At 62.5% G+C, this 13,089-nt stretch overlaps 5 protein-coding genes across 5 annotated transcripts; 4 read left to right on the top strand and 1 right to left on the bottom strand.

Annotated features, from left to right (window-relative positions):
* Nucleotides 1-154: 154 nt before the first annotated feature.
* Nucleotides 155-496, top strand: UV8b_04201 (uncharacterized protein; the record flags this gene model as incomplete). The annotated part of the gene is made up of 1 exon (XM_043141699.1): nt 155-496. One exon carries the CDS (start codon nt 155-157, stop codon nt 494-496), a length of 342 nt encoding a protein of 113 aa, XP_042997633.1.
* A 643-nt stretch (nt 497-1,139) lies between these two features.
* On the top strand, nt 1,140-3,484 carry UV8b_04200 (uncharacterized protein; the record flags this gene model as incomplete). Its single annotated transcript, XM_043141698.1, has 5 exons — nt 1,140-1,143; nt 1,240-1,264; nt 1,458-1,536; nt 1,654-3,349; nt 3,447-3,484. The coding sequence occupies 5 exons, from the start codon at nt 1,140-1,142 to the stop codon at nt 3,482-3,484; spliced, it is 1,842 nt and encodes a 613-aa protein (XP_042997632.1).
* A 314-nt stretch (nt 3,485-3,798) lies between these two features.
* On the bottom strand, nt 3,799-6,423 carry UV8b_04199 (uncharacterized protein; the record flags this gene model as incomplete). The annotated part of the gene is made up of 4 exons (XM_043141697.1): nt 3,799-4,001; nt 4,079-4,108; nt 4,165-4,223; nt 4,493-6,423. The coding sequence occupies 4 exons, from the start codon at nt 6,421-6,423 to the stop codon at nt 3,799-3,801; spliced, it is 2,223 nt and encodes a 740-aa protein (XP_042997631.1).
* Nucleotides 6,424-7,801: 1,378 nt separating this feature from the next.
* UV8b_04198 (uncharacterized protein) lies at nt 7,802-9,340 on the top strand (the record flags this gene model as incomplete). The annotated part of the gene is made up of 1 exon (XM_043141696.1): nt 7,802-9,340. The coding sequence occupies one exon, from the start codon at nt 7,802-7,804 to the stop codon at nt 9,338-9,340; it is 1,539 nt and encodes a 512-aa protein (XP_042997630.1).
* A 958-nt stretch (nt 9,341-10,298) lies between these two features.
* On the top strand, nt 10,299-12,672 carry UV8b_04197 (uncharacterized protein; the record flags this gene model as incomplete). Its single annotated transcript, XM_043141695.1, has 3 exons — nt 10,299-10,709; nt 11,015-11,916; nt 12,108-12,672. The coding sequence occupies 3 exons, from the start codon at nt 10,299-10,301 to the stop codon at nt 12,670-12,672; spliced, it is 1,878 nt and encodes a 625-aa protein (XP_042997629.1).
* Nucleotides 12,673-13,089: the final 417 nt, after the last annotated feature.

Genomic DNA, 13,089 nt, shown 5'->3' with positions numbered 1-13,089 from the left:
GCGCGATGCAAGAACCGTCAAGGTTACACACATACGTACATAAGGTACCTTGACGTACATGGTGTGCGATGGTGCGCTGAACACTGGGCGTCGCGCGGATGCGACCTGACGCCTCGCGGGTTGCTTTGGCGGGTTGCTTTTGCGCATTCCCGAGATGGGAGAGCAATTAACTGGTTCCCTGGCCGGGGTGGCGTTGATGTGGGATCGCAAGAGGCCACCTCACCTGAGGGGGGGTTTGAGCAAAGCCAGTTGCTGCATGGGTGCTGAGGCAAGGTTGCTACGTCCTGGGTCTCTCGACGCATGTAAAGAGGTCTCCCCGCCTGATGGGTGGGCTTGGGTACCTGTCCAGGTAGCCAGTACTTGGTACTTGCCCCGGAACTCGAGATACGCCCTGGATCTGGGCATGAACGAGATGCTTGCGCTGATGGTCCCAGGTACCGAGTTCGGGGCGGATCCACAAGTACAACAACCGTATGGTCTGCTCCGTACTCTGTAACCCAAACAGCGCCCCGCTTTGGGTCAGCTAGCAGGGCAGGCAGGCAGTCGACTACTACTCCGTAGAGGTAGCCGGTACCGAGCAGGACTGACGTGCCTGGCCTGGCCTGGTAGGACGCCTGGAGTGATGTGAGTTGCGTGGCACCCACTGGGTTACGTTACTGGCTGCCGTCGTCTTCGCCGTCTCCGCCGTCTCCGCCTCGTCTCTTCGTCGTCGTCGTCGTCGTCGCCGTCGTCGTCGGCAAATGCCTCCGTACCAAACACCCCCACCACCGGATGGCCTTATGGAGCGTTAAAGGCTGTCTGCTTCTTTCGACTCGTCTGCTTGACCTCGTCCGTGTCTGCTGCGTCGAATTTTTGTCCGCCGTCGCCCGCCGACTCCCTCCCCTTCGGTCAGTCATCACATCACGCTGCTTCCCTCCTCGCCCGTTTCCGCCATCGCCTGCTCTCGCCTGCTCTCGCCTGCTCTCGCCCGCTTCGCCTGCTTCTCCGACCTACCGCCGTCCGTCGGGGACATTGGGTCGGTCGGCACACGCTCTGCCTTTTTTTTTTATTTAGTCATTTATTTTTTTCGCGCCCCCGTACCGCCCGCAATGTCCTTCCCATGCCTCCCATGAGAGACATGAGCTGAGCTGAGCGAGAGAATGTGTTCGTCGCCCGCCCCTTGTCACGCAAACTTGCACGCACCGACTCCCTCCAGGACACGGCGCGCCTGTCCGTTGGCGAGCTAACACGTGCTTGCAGCGCTCACAGATCTTCAAAATAACGTGTAGGTTCTCCCCTTGGGTAGACGACAACAACCTCTCCTCTGGATATATACCTACCTACCTACCTCTCGTGCCGGTGGTGTCGCGTCACCTCCTCCCCCTCACCAAAGGCGGCCGTCGTCATTTTTCCTGCTTCTGCCGCATTTTCAAAAAAAAAAAAAAAAAAAAGGTTGTCTTGACTGACGACAGAGGCAGCTTTTTGTTCAGCAATCCAGCATGGAATGGCGAGGGAGCCATAGCGTCGACCCTTTCCAAAAATCTCTCGCAACAGACGGTTTGTGGTGCATTCGATCTCTCGGCATCATTTTTTCTTCTTTTACGCCTGTTTGCGACGGTTGTCCTTGGCTGGAATGCAACCCCTGTGCTGACTCAACCCGTCCCCGACATGTAGAGCCAACTGGCGTACGAGCAACTGATCGACACGAATCTGACCACCTTGTCCACGGGCAACAGCGGCATCTACGAAAACTTGATTTCTGGTCTCCTGTTTGTTCCCGACATCACCTCGGTACCGTCGTGCGACGTGCAGCAATACGACTGCATCCCTATCAACGTCACCCGAAGAAAGGATCTACCCCCGGCAAACTTGGACCTGATAGCCATTGCCCCCTGGTTCAGCAGTGACTGCACCCAGGCTTATCTCAACTCGGCGCTGCAAGCCCCCGTCAAAGCCTTCCTCTTCTACAAACCAAACAACTCGACCAACAAACCACAAGATGGCGACTCTCCGGTCTGGAACCTGGGCGACGGCGGAGCCTGGCGATCCAATCGCCACTTTCCCATCTTCGCCGTCCCTGGCCGTGACGGCCAAAAGATCATGACCCAGCTGAGCCTGTACTCTGGTGCCATTACCCAAGTTCCGCATGGCCAAGAGATCAAGAAACTCTACAACATCCACTCGTCGGCATATCTGCGCATCTGGACGAGGCTCACCGTGGACAGGCCGCTGGATCCCCCGGCTACCTGGGCCTTCATCCTCATCGTCATTGGCGCGCTTCTTTCCGTCATCCTCGTCGTCTCTCTTGCCATGCACTTCATCCAGCGTCGCAACCGAAACTCGCTGCGCCGGCGCGTTCAGTCGGGCGAGGTCGATCTCGAAGCAATGGGCATCAAGCGGGTCACGGTGCCGGCTCCGCACGTCGTGCACTTTCCCCTCTTCACCTACAACGCGGACCCTGGCCTGCTGGATCTGCCACTGAGCCCGCGCTCGCAGGCCGCGCCCGGAAGACGCGCCAAGAAGACGCGCCGGAAGAGACGGCGCGAGTCCGGCCACGCAACAACGCCTGACGCGCCGGCCCCTTCCGCGCCCAGCGTCCGCAGCATAAGAAGCAAGCGGTCCAACCTCAACGGGACAGGCGAGACCGCCGCGACCAACCACCAACCGAGCTGCCACATATGTTTGGCCCGTTTCGAGCATCGAGTGACCATCATCCGCGAACTGCCCTGCGGGCACATCTTCCACACCGAGTGCATAGACGAATTTCTCATGCAAATCAGCTCGCTGTGTCCGACGTGCAAGCATTGCATGCTCCCCAGGGGGTACAGCCCCAAAATAACAAACGGCATGGTTCGCCGTGAACGAGCGCTGAGGCGACTGAGGGAAAAGGTCGACCTGGAGGACTTTCTGATCGAGCCAGGAAGGAGGACGAGGCCGAAAACGTGGGGCAGCAGGTTGCTCGGCTTTTCCTACGCAGCCAGCCCATCGTCGTCCAACAAGACGGACGTGCCAATGAAGATACTGCACGGGTCAAGGGGCGATGCGGATGCCGCGACGAGCCACCAGACGGCCGCCGCCGCAGGCCGAGAGACGCGCAACCCGAGTCCGTTGCCAGATGGTCCAGACCCAGCGGGCCCGGATCCGGTAGAACTGGCCCAAGCCCTCCCGGTCGTTGCCAGATCTCAGCCCCGAAAGTCTAGGCCCTGGGCACTGAGACTGCTACCCACGCAGCCAGAGGGCGCCGAGCTGAAGATGAGCACCGCCGCACCAAACAGACGCGGCAGCCCGTCTTCGTTCGCCAGAGAACGGATGAGGCAGATGGCTGGTAACAACGCGCCTTTTGACGATCCGGATCGATTTCGTCCCATATGTAGGTTCATTGCCGGGGTGACCGACCGACAGGCTTGTTCTGGGGCCCTGGGCCTTTTGACGGAAACGTGCAGCGTGCTGACCCGACCGAACCGCAGGGAGGCGAGCGATTTCAAAAGCATTTCCGGGATTTTAACCGAACAACCATGACGACACGACGACACGAGTGGTGTAGACGACCCGACGACGGCTGCCCACACACACACACACACACACACACACACACACACACACACACACACACACACACACACATGTATATATATCATTGGTACACACAAGAGCATTGTATGGGCGTTTTCTTTTCTTTTCTTTTTTTTCATGTTCTTCATTTCTTGTTCATCTTTCTCCTCATCTTATATTTCGTACCGTGGGGTCCTCGGTCAGGAGTCATCAGCCGAACAGGCATCATGCATGGGCTGGGCGGAACAACGGCGTTATCCAGGGCATTCATTTGCCGTGTGTTTTGGGAACGGACAATGCATTGCGGGCTGGCTCGTTGCCCGACGAGCCTTGCTTGGGCTTTTGCTTCCGCGCGGTCATGTTTCGTTTCATCCACGTGGGGTTCTGATGCCGTGAAAGCAGCCAGAGGAAAGCCACTGCGCGCGTGTATGCGGGCACCGTAGAATCTTTGACGTCGAGGCCGATAGCACCTGGCGGAGGGCCGGGTGTCGCGGAGAGCATCTGAGCGCATGAACCCATGAACCCCTACAACATCCATGACCCTGACCCTGACCCTTTATTCCCTTTGTGCCAATACCTGCCGGCGGTTCGTAAGAACAACGTCGTCAGTTCACGGTTACACATGATACGTACTCAGATGGGAGGAATCGAGATTGGTTGTACACGAGGCTCCCTCCGGCGACGACAAGACGCTGCTCGCGAAAATGCTTGTCTGTGCGGAAAAAAGAAGAGAAATGGAAAAACCGAAAGCGGTTCGTGAATATCGTCGATAGATGCAGCTGCCGCGGCTGCCGGTTTCGTGGTTGCAGCGTGGGAGAGAGAGCGACAAGGGACGAAGCAGAGCCCCGACGTGATGACGGCGCAAGAAAGAGTATTCGTAGGTGATGGCGTGCTGCCCCGGCTTTGGGCGGTAGCAGTAGCATGCTGGGGGGGGGGAACAGATGCTTGCCGGATGCTTCACGTTCCGCGAGCGACGTCGATCAGGTGGTCCTGGCGCTGGTGCAGCCCCGCCTTGGCGAGGAAGTCCCGCACGCGATCGTCTTCGGCGGCCCGGATGCGCGCCCTCGCCGCCTGCAGCCTGTCGACCCCGCGGTCGATGGTCTCGATGTGGACGCTCAGCGGGATGCGGGCGGCGGCGGCGGCGGAGGAGGAGGAGGAGGAGGAGGCGGCCACGAGGCGCGGCTCGGCGACGCGGTCGCGCAGGTCGCCCAGGTTGGCCTGGATGGACTCGAGCTCGAGGAGGAGCGCGCTGACCTGGCGGACGGCGGTGGAGCGCTGGGCGTCGACCTCGCGCAGGAGCGAGAGCTGCCGGGCGAGGCTGTGCAGGCGGCCCGCGTTGCCGCCGAGGCGGGTCCACAGGGTGCGCAGCATCTCCTGGCGGCGGGAGGAGACGGCGGTCGAGGAGCGCGAGGTGATGTCGTAGAGGAGGCCGAGGTGGTCCTCGGCCCGGGTGAGGAGCCGCAGCACGGCCTGGGCCTCGAGGATGAGGGCGGCGATGCGCTCGGACACGAGGCCCGTGTGCTCGACGTACTTGTCGAGGAGGACGCGCTCGCTGAAGAAGGGCGGCGGGTCGTCGGCGGGCTGGAAGGGCGACAGGATCCACTGCGCCCACTCGGCCAGCGCGGAGGAGGGGGAGGAGGAGGAGGAGGGGTTTCGCCGCACGGCGTCGTCGTCGTCGTCGTCCGCCGACAGCGAGTCGATGTAGCGCGACGTCCAGCGGTTGATGCTGATGACGGCGTCGACGGCGGAGCCCACGTGGGCGTTGAACCGCTGCAGGCCCGACGCCGCCTGCCTGGCCGTGTCGATGTAGCCGTCCAGCTCGAGGACCAGCTCGTGCCGCGCCTGGATGTCGCTGTGGCGGACGAGGGTCCGCAGGTCTCGCACGGCCGCCTCGGAGCGCTTCATCTGGAACGGCAGCGAGACGCCGTCGGCGCTGCGCTCGAGCACCTGCTCGAACCGGGACTGCGCGCCCATCAGGCGGTCGAACTCGACGGCTCCGAGGCCGGCGGCCGTCGCGTTGAGCCGCCCGAGGCCGGCGTCGCGGCCCCCGGGCGGGCAGAAAGGCAGGTGGAGGAAGGAGGTGCCGGGGAGGCGGCAGAGGGGCGACATGGCCGAGTAGACGGATCGCGTGGCCATGTTCTGGACCACCATGGCGCCGCCAAAGACGAGGTACGCGGCGAGGAGCAGTCCGAGGGGGTACCTGGCGAAGCTGAGCGCGATGACGACGACGTCGCCGGCCCACAGCAGCGCGTTGCGCAGGGCAGACGGCAGCAAGGAAGCGACGCTGCGGCCCATGGCGGCCAGCGCGCCGCAGACCTCGCTCGCCAGCGACGCGGGTTGCTGGCGGTGATGCTCGCCCGAGGAGGAGGAGGAGGAGGAGGAGGAGGAGTCGTCTTGGCGACGCGCTCCCCTCTTGACCAGCGGGCTGCCCGTCGACGCCGCGTCGTGGCGCCGGCTGGCATGTCCTTGGCTTCCGTCCTGGTAGCCGGCCCCCGTCGCAAACGGCCGGACTGTCCGGGCGCTGCGGCCCGAGCCCCCCAGGTCGACCAGGGGCATCTTGAACTGAGGGTCGGGGGTGCGAGGATAGCCCCGGAGGGCTCTGCTGGAGCTCGAGGCCGAGATGACGCTGGGCCGAAACGGCTCGCGAAGAATGACCTGCTCGTCGTCCTGGTGCTTGACGAAATCGCGGATGCTGTCCTGAGACGCCGAGGCGGAGCCCAGGCTCGGGTTGTTCCCCTGGGAAGAAAGCTGGGAAGGGAGACCGGAAGAGGGCTGGCCGCTGGAAAGAGGAGCCGGGACATGGTCGCCTTGGCCGTCCACAGAGGGTAGGATTGTGGTGTCGAAGCTGTCGTGCTCGCCGTCCACCAAGCGCCAGGAGCTGTCGACAGGCATCGACCCTGCGTGTTGGGGGGGGTTCTCGTCGGCAAGCTTGCCTGCGCGGCGGGTCCGTCGCCGGGACGGAGACATGATGCCGCGACCTTGAAAGCTAAATGGGCGGATGAGAGGGAACAAAGGCAGCTGAGGTACCGCCGTCCAGGGGGCTGGTTGTCTGGTTGTCTGGTTGTCTGGCTGTCTGGCTGTCTGGCTGTCTGGCTGTCTGGCTGTCTTCGATGAGGGAACGCCGGAAACGCGCGGAACCAAAGTCAGTCGTGGAACCAAGCTGTTTCTCTGCCAAACGAAGCAGCAGCGTTGGTGGCGGCTTCTACAGGGTCGGAGCCAAGTCTGGGGACACGGAGATACGACGGCCAGGGCTCGTACGGGCGTGTCGCGTCGCAGATCTGCGGGGGAGGCGATGAGGAGCAGAATCGTGTGGTGCAAGATGCGACTGCCGTCGAGACGGCTTGCACGGGGCACGGTTGTCGTTTGGTTCTATGCAAAAGGGTTGCGAGTCGGAAGCGCAGCTGGGTTGTGGCCGAGAACGAGGCTTGGGTAGAAGGGAAGGGAAGGGTGAGGGAGAGAAGGAAAGGGAGAGAGGGAGAGGGAGAGAGGGAGAGGAGGAGGAGAGGCCAGCCATGCAGTCGGTAAAGTAGGTCCAGTCTGTAGGGACATACTGTACATACATGGGCATGGCCGACGTCTGGTTTGGTTTGCGTGCCGACTGGAAGCAGGCTGGGAGCTTCAACGCCTCACGGGCCGGCAGTGTGATCCAGTCTGGTGCTGCAAGGCGCCCTGCCCTGCCCTGTACCTGCCAGGGCGCCTCCAGGACGCCTCCCTGGGGTACGCGATGGGTTGCTGGTGCAAAGTGCACAGTGCACAGTGCACGGTGCGTGGGCATTTGTTGACAGCGGAGCGGACAGTGCCTGACAGTGCCTAGGGCCGTGCCAGATGTACCTGCCCAGTACCCGCCATGTACGGAGCATGTACATGTACATTACCTAGGTAGGGCCAGCCGGAAAACAAAGTGGGTGGGGCCAAGGTCCACCATAGCACATGCAGCAAGCCTCGGCTCGTGATGCCCCAACCAACCGCTACAACCGCTACAACCGCAGCCGCCGCAACCACCGCAACCACCGCAACCAAACTCCAAACTACGCGACGCACTCCCGAGTCTGCACAACAACCGCAACCGCAGTCAAAACCCCCCGAGCCCCAATACTACCAGTCTCCGGCACATACTCACAATCTCTGGAATTTGCCACCAGCTGGCTCTGCGCGCTCTTCACTTGCCTCGCCGCCTCCCGTTCCAAATCGTGCGCCTCTGCCACTCCCCGCCCCAACGGCGAGTCTTGCACTCGGTCGACTCAAACGATAGACATCCGATGCCACCTCCATGACCGACTCGAGCTTCGTCCAAGCACAGCAGCGGGTCGTCGCCCGACGGGAGGCTCGCCAAGCAGCAGCAGCGGCGGCGGCGGCGGCGGCAGCTCAGCGAGATGCCTCCTCCGGCGCCAGCGCCCAGCTTCGGCGCCTGCCGTTCCCTTTCAACAGGCTCTCTCCGGCCTGGGATGCTGCCACGTCCCGCCAGGGCACTCGTCCGGCCTTTCGGGTCGCGCAGGTGGATGCAGAGCTGCTTGACGAGAACCTTGTCGATCTTCTCAAAGGCCAGGTCGGCGACGCCCTCCGATACTTTGCCGGCGGCCATCTGCACCACGACTGGTCGGCCGAAGTCACGTTGGCGCTCAGAGCCGTCCTCTTCAAGCTGACGGTGTGGGATCACGATGCCACCTATGGTGCCGCCTTGCAAAATCTCAAGTACACCGACGCGAGGAAGCCCGGGCCCGTCTTGTCGCCCCCGTCACGACTCCAAAAGTCCCTCTACGGCCTGGTCACCGTCTTTGGGAAATACGCCTGGGCAAGATGGGAGGACTGGCTGCTGGAACAGGACGACGGACGAGATCACGGCCAGCCATCCCACCCACGCACTCGCCGCCTGTCTCGTTGGACCTCGCGGCTGACCACCATGCACTCGGCCGCGGCCTTGGCGAGCTTCCTGGTTTTCCTCCTGCACGGCCGGTACAGGACCTTGCTGGACAGGATGCTGCGGATGCGCCTGGCGTCGCCCACCAGCCAGGTGAGTCGAGAGGTGTCGTTTGAGCACCTGAACCGGCAGCTCGTCTGGCACGCCTTTACCGAGTTCCTCCTCTTCGCGCTGCCGCTGGTTGGCGTGAACAAGTGGCGACGCTGGCTGAGCAAGATCTGGGCAAGGACCAAGGGGATTATCAGCACCAGGGGGACGGGGACGGGGACGGGGACGGGGACGGGGGCGGGGACGGGGGCGGGGGCAGAGGGCCAGCCGACGGCCAGGGGCGAGTACGGCTTTCTGCCGGAGCGGACGTGCGCCATCTGCTACCAGGACCAGAGCGACTCGGCGACAACCGAGACGGAAATCATGGCGGCGGCGGCGGCCTCCAGCGGCGTCGTCGGCTCCGCCCAGACGGACGTTACCAACCCGTACGAGACGATCCCATGCGGATGCGTCTACTGCTTCGTGTGCCTGGCAACGCGGCTGGAGCGCGAGGAGGGCGAGGGCTGGACATGCCTGCGGTGCGGCGAGCACGTCGGGGCATGCAAGCCCTGGAGCGGGGACGTGCTGGAGCAACCGGCCGCCCCTGCTGGCGTCACGCACAGGCCCAGGCCCGCGCGCGGCAAAAGCGTGGCGTTTGTCGACGACGCTGTCGACGACGCTGTCGCAGGCGGGCTGGCGGAAGAGGAAGCGCCGGCCCGCGAGGCTGCTCGGCCGGCAGAAGAAGCGGCGTCGGCCGAGACGTCGGCCGAGGAGGACTACGATGACGGCTGCGACGAGGGTTCGGATATTGTGGACGAGAACTCGGACATGGGGTCGGATCTGGCATCAGACGCGGGCGATTGAGCGTCGTTTTGGGCGTCAGCGTTCGTCGACGGGAAACATGTACCTTTGTTTTACCGGGCCGCTCTGCTCTGGCACTGCGCGGAGCAGTCGCCTGCGGCGGGGGCATCTTTTGTTCAGAGCAACACCTGAGGAGCAGGCTGCAGATGGTTCTGGAAGCCGAGGTGGTGATGTCTGGTCGTTGAATGTTTGCCCCGGCCCCGACAGTGCAGGCGCCACTGTGCGCTCTCCTCTCTGACGGCTGGAGCCGCCACCGCCAGACCGTAGCGTAGCGTAGCGTTGCAAAAGTGGCGGTCACGCCGACGCCGACGCGAGCTGGCTTGTCCGCACTGTGCAGCGGCGCCCAGGGCGGCAAGCTCCAACAACCATCAGCCATCACCAACCACCAACCACCACAAGACGACCGACCGACCGACCGACCGACCGACCGACTAGACAAGACGCGCCTTAACCGCTAGGCCCAGGCTACGACAACCCCCGACGCTACCAGACGCTTTCTACACTACCAGACACTTCTGCACTACGCACGTCTCCATCCATCCATCCATTCCTCCCTAGCTGTCGAGCGACTTGCCAAAGCCGACTTCCCCCCCAGACCTTCTCCCGCGCAATGCTTGAATACCCTCGCGTCCTCGCCGATCCGAAACACCTGCTGCAACAATAATCTGCCCACCCTTACTCCGACCGGCATCGGCATCGGCATCGGCATCGGCACCGGGCAGCGAAACGCCGCTTCCGCAGGATCGACCCGTCCGAGCACACCCGTCAACCCGTCGAGACCAAACACACCACACACCCAGGGCTGCCAGTCTCAGGGGGGGCTTGAGCTCCCGGCATCAACGTCCCCGTCAAACACGTCCGCGCACGTTCAGTCCTCCCGGCGCGGCCAGCCCTCATCCGTGTTGTGTCGCTGTTCCCCCCGTGACCGTACAGCAGCCCGCCCGCCCGCCCGCCGCCCAAAATGCCCAGCTTCTTCCAGTTCACCCAGGGGACAGAGGCTTGCGTTCGTCCCAGCGACTCGTCGCCTCTGCTGGGACGCTTTCGAGCCGTGCCCCCCCGCCCCGGCTCGTCGCGCCGCAGGTCCAGCCAGCTCGGCTTGCTGTCGGACCGCCTGTCCACCTTGTCTGGCGACGGTCGGGGCAGCGTGCACGTCGGCTACGGCACCCTGGTCGCCGCGCAGGTGGCCGGGGAGGCGGCGGACGACGAGGCGGCGGACCGTGACGGCGACGCGCGCACCTCGTCGGCCTTGACGAGGCTTTGGCAGGGCTGGGTCCTGGACCTGTGGGTGAATCCGAAGCAGGCGGCTGTCAAGCGCATGGTGGACCGGTGGTGGACCAGATACGGCCTGCTGGTGTTTCTGCCCGCCGCTTTGGTGCGTTTTGCTTTCTTGCTGCCCTTTTCCCGCCTGTCTTGCTGCTCTTCTTGCTCTTCCTTTTCGTTTCTTTTCCCTTCTTTTATCCTTTTCTTCCTTTGTTTTGCCGTCGTTTTTTCCCTGCCAAAAAGCAAAAGCGTGGCCACATGTGTGGTCGTCGAGTTTGCGTCCTTGGGTGTTGTTGGTCTGCCGTGGCCTTTTCTTTCTTTCTTTTTTTTTTTTTTTTTGGCTTGGGCTCCTTGCCGTTCCCTTTCCTTTCCTTTCTGGCGTCCTCCTGTGCTGACAACACCTCCCAAACGACGCAGGCGGTTGCTTGGTGTGCTGTTCCGTTCCCGCAGTACCCTCTTCCCGGACCGGATGACCGCGCCGGCTCCCAGCCTGGCCGGGTCGAGCGCCCCGAAAACGACCCCAAGCCACCGGCCCACGGCGCGGCCCGGGTCCAGGTCAACTTTTGGTTCTTCCTCTTGGTCTACTACGGCTTCTACAACCTCACCGCCCTGACCTGGATCACCAAACTGTTCAACCTGTACAACCTCAACTGGTGGCCGCAGTCCCTGGGATTCCCCCTGACCGTCTCCCTCATCGCCGTCCTGTCCATCGCCGTCCCCATCCCCGTCTACCTGAGGCCCGAGACCCGCTTCCTCACCGTCCACAACACGTCCTGGATCTCGTGGACCTTCATCATCATGGCCACCCCCGTGGCCGTCGCCTTCCTCATCCTCATGGTCAACGAGAGGCACATTGGCCTGCGGCACTCCCTGTCCGAGACGCAGCGCATCTTCAGCACCTCGTGGTGGGCCGGCGAGCCCGACACGCCGCCCCCTCGGCGCGACCGGCGCCGCCGCAACCACCGCAACCACCGCAACCACCACCATCTCGCGGCCGACCTGGAGCCCGAGATGCTCCACGTCAACCCGCGGCTTCGCCCGCAGGGCGTGGCCATGCGGCGCCGGTGGCTGCCGGCCAGCTTCGTCAGGTTCCTGTGGTTCTGCGTCGCCCTGTTCGTGGGCCTCATGGTGTACGTGATTGGAGAGGCGTACGCGGAGCTGTACATCCGCACCTTGCCTCACAACAACTTGGAGACGGTCGTCTACGTGTACGGCTGGGTCGCCACGGTGCATCTCCTCGATGCTCTGACGGGCTGGGTGCTGGGCCTCCGAGAAGGCGAGCGAGTCGGAAGCTACCCGCTGAGCTGGGTCTTTAAGCTGTACGTTCTGACCGCGTTGATTCCCGGGAGCAGTGGCCAAGCAACCAGCCACGGCAGATGGCTGCGGCTGCTGCTGCTGCTGCTGCTGCTGCATCTGTCCCCCGTCCTCCCCCCCCGGGACATTGTTGTCAAGATGAGCATGGAACCCGGCTGATACAATACAATACAATGTGCACGTGCGTGTGCGGCAGATACTTCATGCTGACCTACCAGACCTACGTCCGCGCCCTGTACGCCCGCCTCCGCTCGCCGTCGCAGTTCATCATCCTCCAGATCCTCTCGTCCACGTCCCTCGTCGTTCTGACGCCCGTCATGATGACCCGCTTCACCCACCGCGCGCTCACCGTGCTCGGCCTCAACGGCCTCAGCTACGGCTCCTACCAGAAGCTGCAGGCGCGCAACGTCTTCATCCGCTTCCTGGCCGAGAACGCCTCCATGGCCACCTTTCTCGGCAGCGTCGCCGTGCTGCACTACGGCGCCAACAAGGCCGTGTACCCGTACTTTGCCTTTGCCAAGGGCGACGGGCCGTACGACTTCAGGCTGACCTTTATCGCGTCGTCCGTCACGTGGGCCTGCGAGCTGGTGGCCAGCTTTGCCGTCAGGCTCCTGATCCGGCTCTGCTTCAACGTGGATGTCGGCTTGGAGGGAAGGCTGGATTTCACCGTGTGGCCCGAGCTGCTGCCCACTTGCGCGGCCGTCATGCTGCATGTCTTGCAGAACATGCTCTTTTCCATTATTGCGCTGCAGTTTCGCTGAGCAGCGACGGTGCAAGACTCTGCGGCGGAGGAACACGGCATACAAAGTACCATGGGGAAGCATGAGTCAGACATGCCCGCGTGTGTCTCCCCAGTTTTGGATCCTCTCTTACTTCTCTCTGCTATCCATCAAACCCAACCCCCCACCTGCTTTCTTCTTCTTCTTCTTCTTCTTCTTCTTCTTATTCTTTCTTGCTTTTTTTTTTTTTTTTTTTTTTTTTTTTTTTTTTTTTTGATTCATTATCACCCCCCCCCGGACACTTCCTTATTCAACTTATTCAACGTTGCACAGCGAGCATAAAGACAAGGCCCCAGCCCGGATTTCTAAAGTCTTCGTGCCCAGGCTTTTGGGGAGGAGGGCGGTGGATCTTGGCTATCAAGCAGATTTATAGTTGCTTTTTCTGGAGCAGCACGTTTT

The sequence above is a fragment of the Ustilaginoidea virens genome, chromosome 3 (assembly GCF_000687475.1).
Source record: "Ustilaginoidea virens chromosome 3, complete sequence".
NCBI lineage: Eukaryota > Fungi > Ascomycota > Sordariomycetes > Hypocreales > Clavicipitaceae > Ustilaginoidea > Ustilaginoidea virens.
The sequence above is the reverse complement of the archived record's forward strand: the minus strand, read 5'-3'. Positions and strand labels throughout refer to the sequence as shown.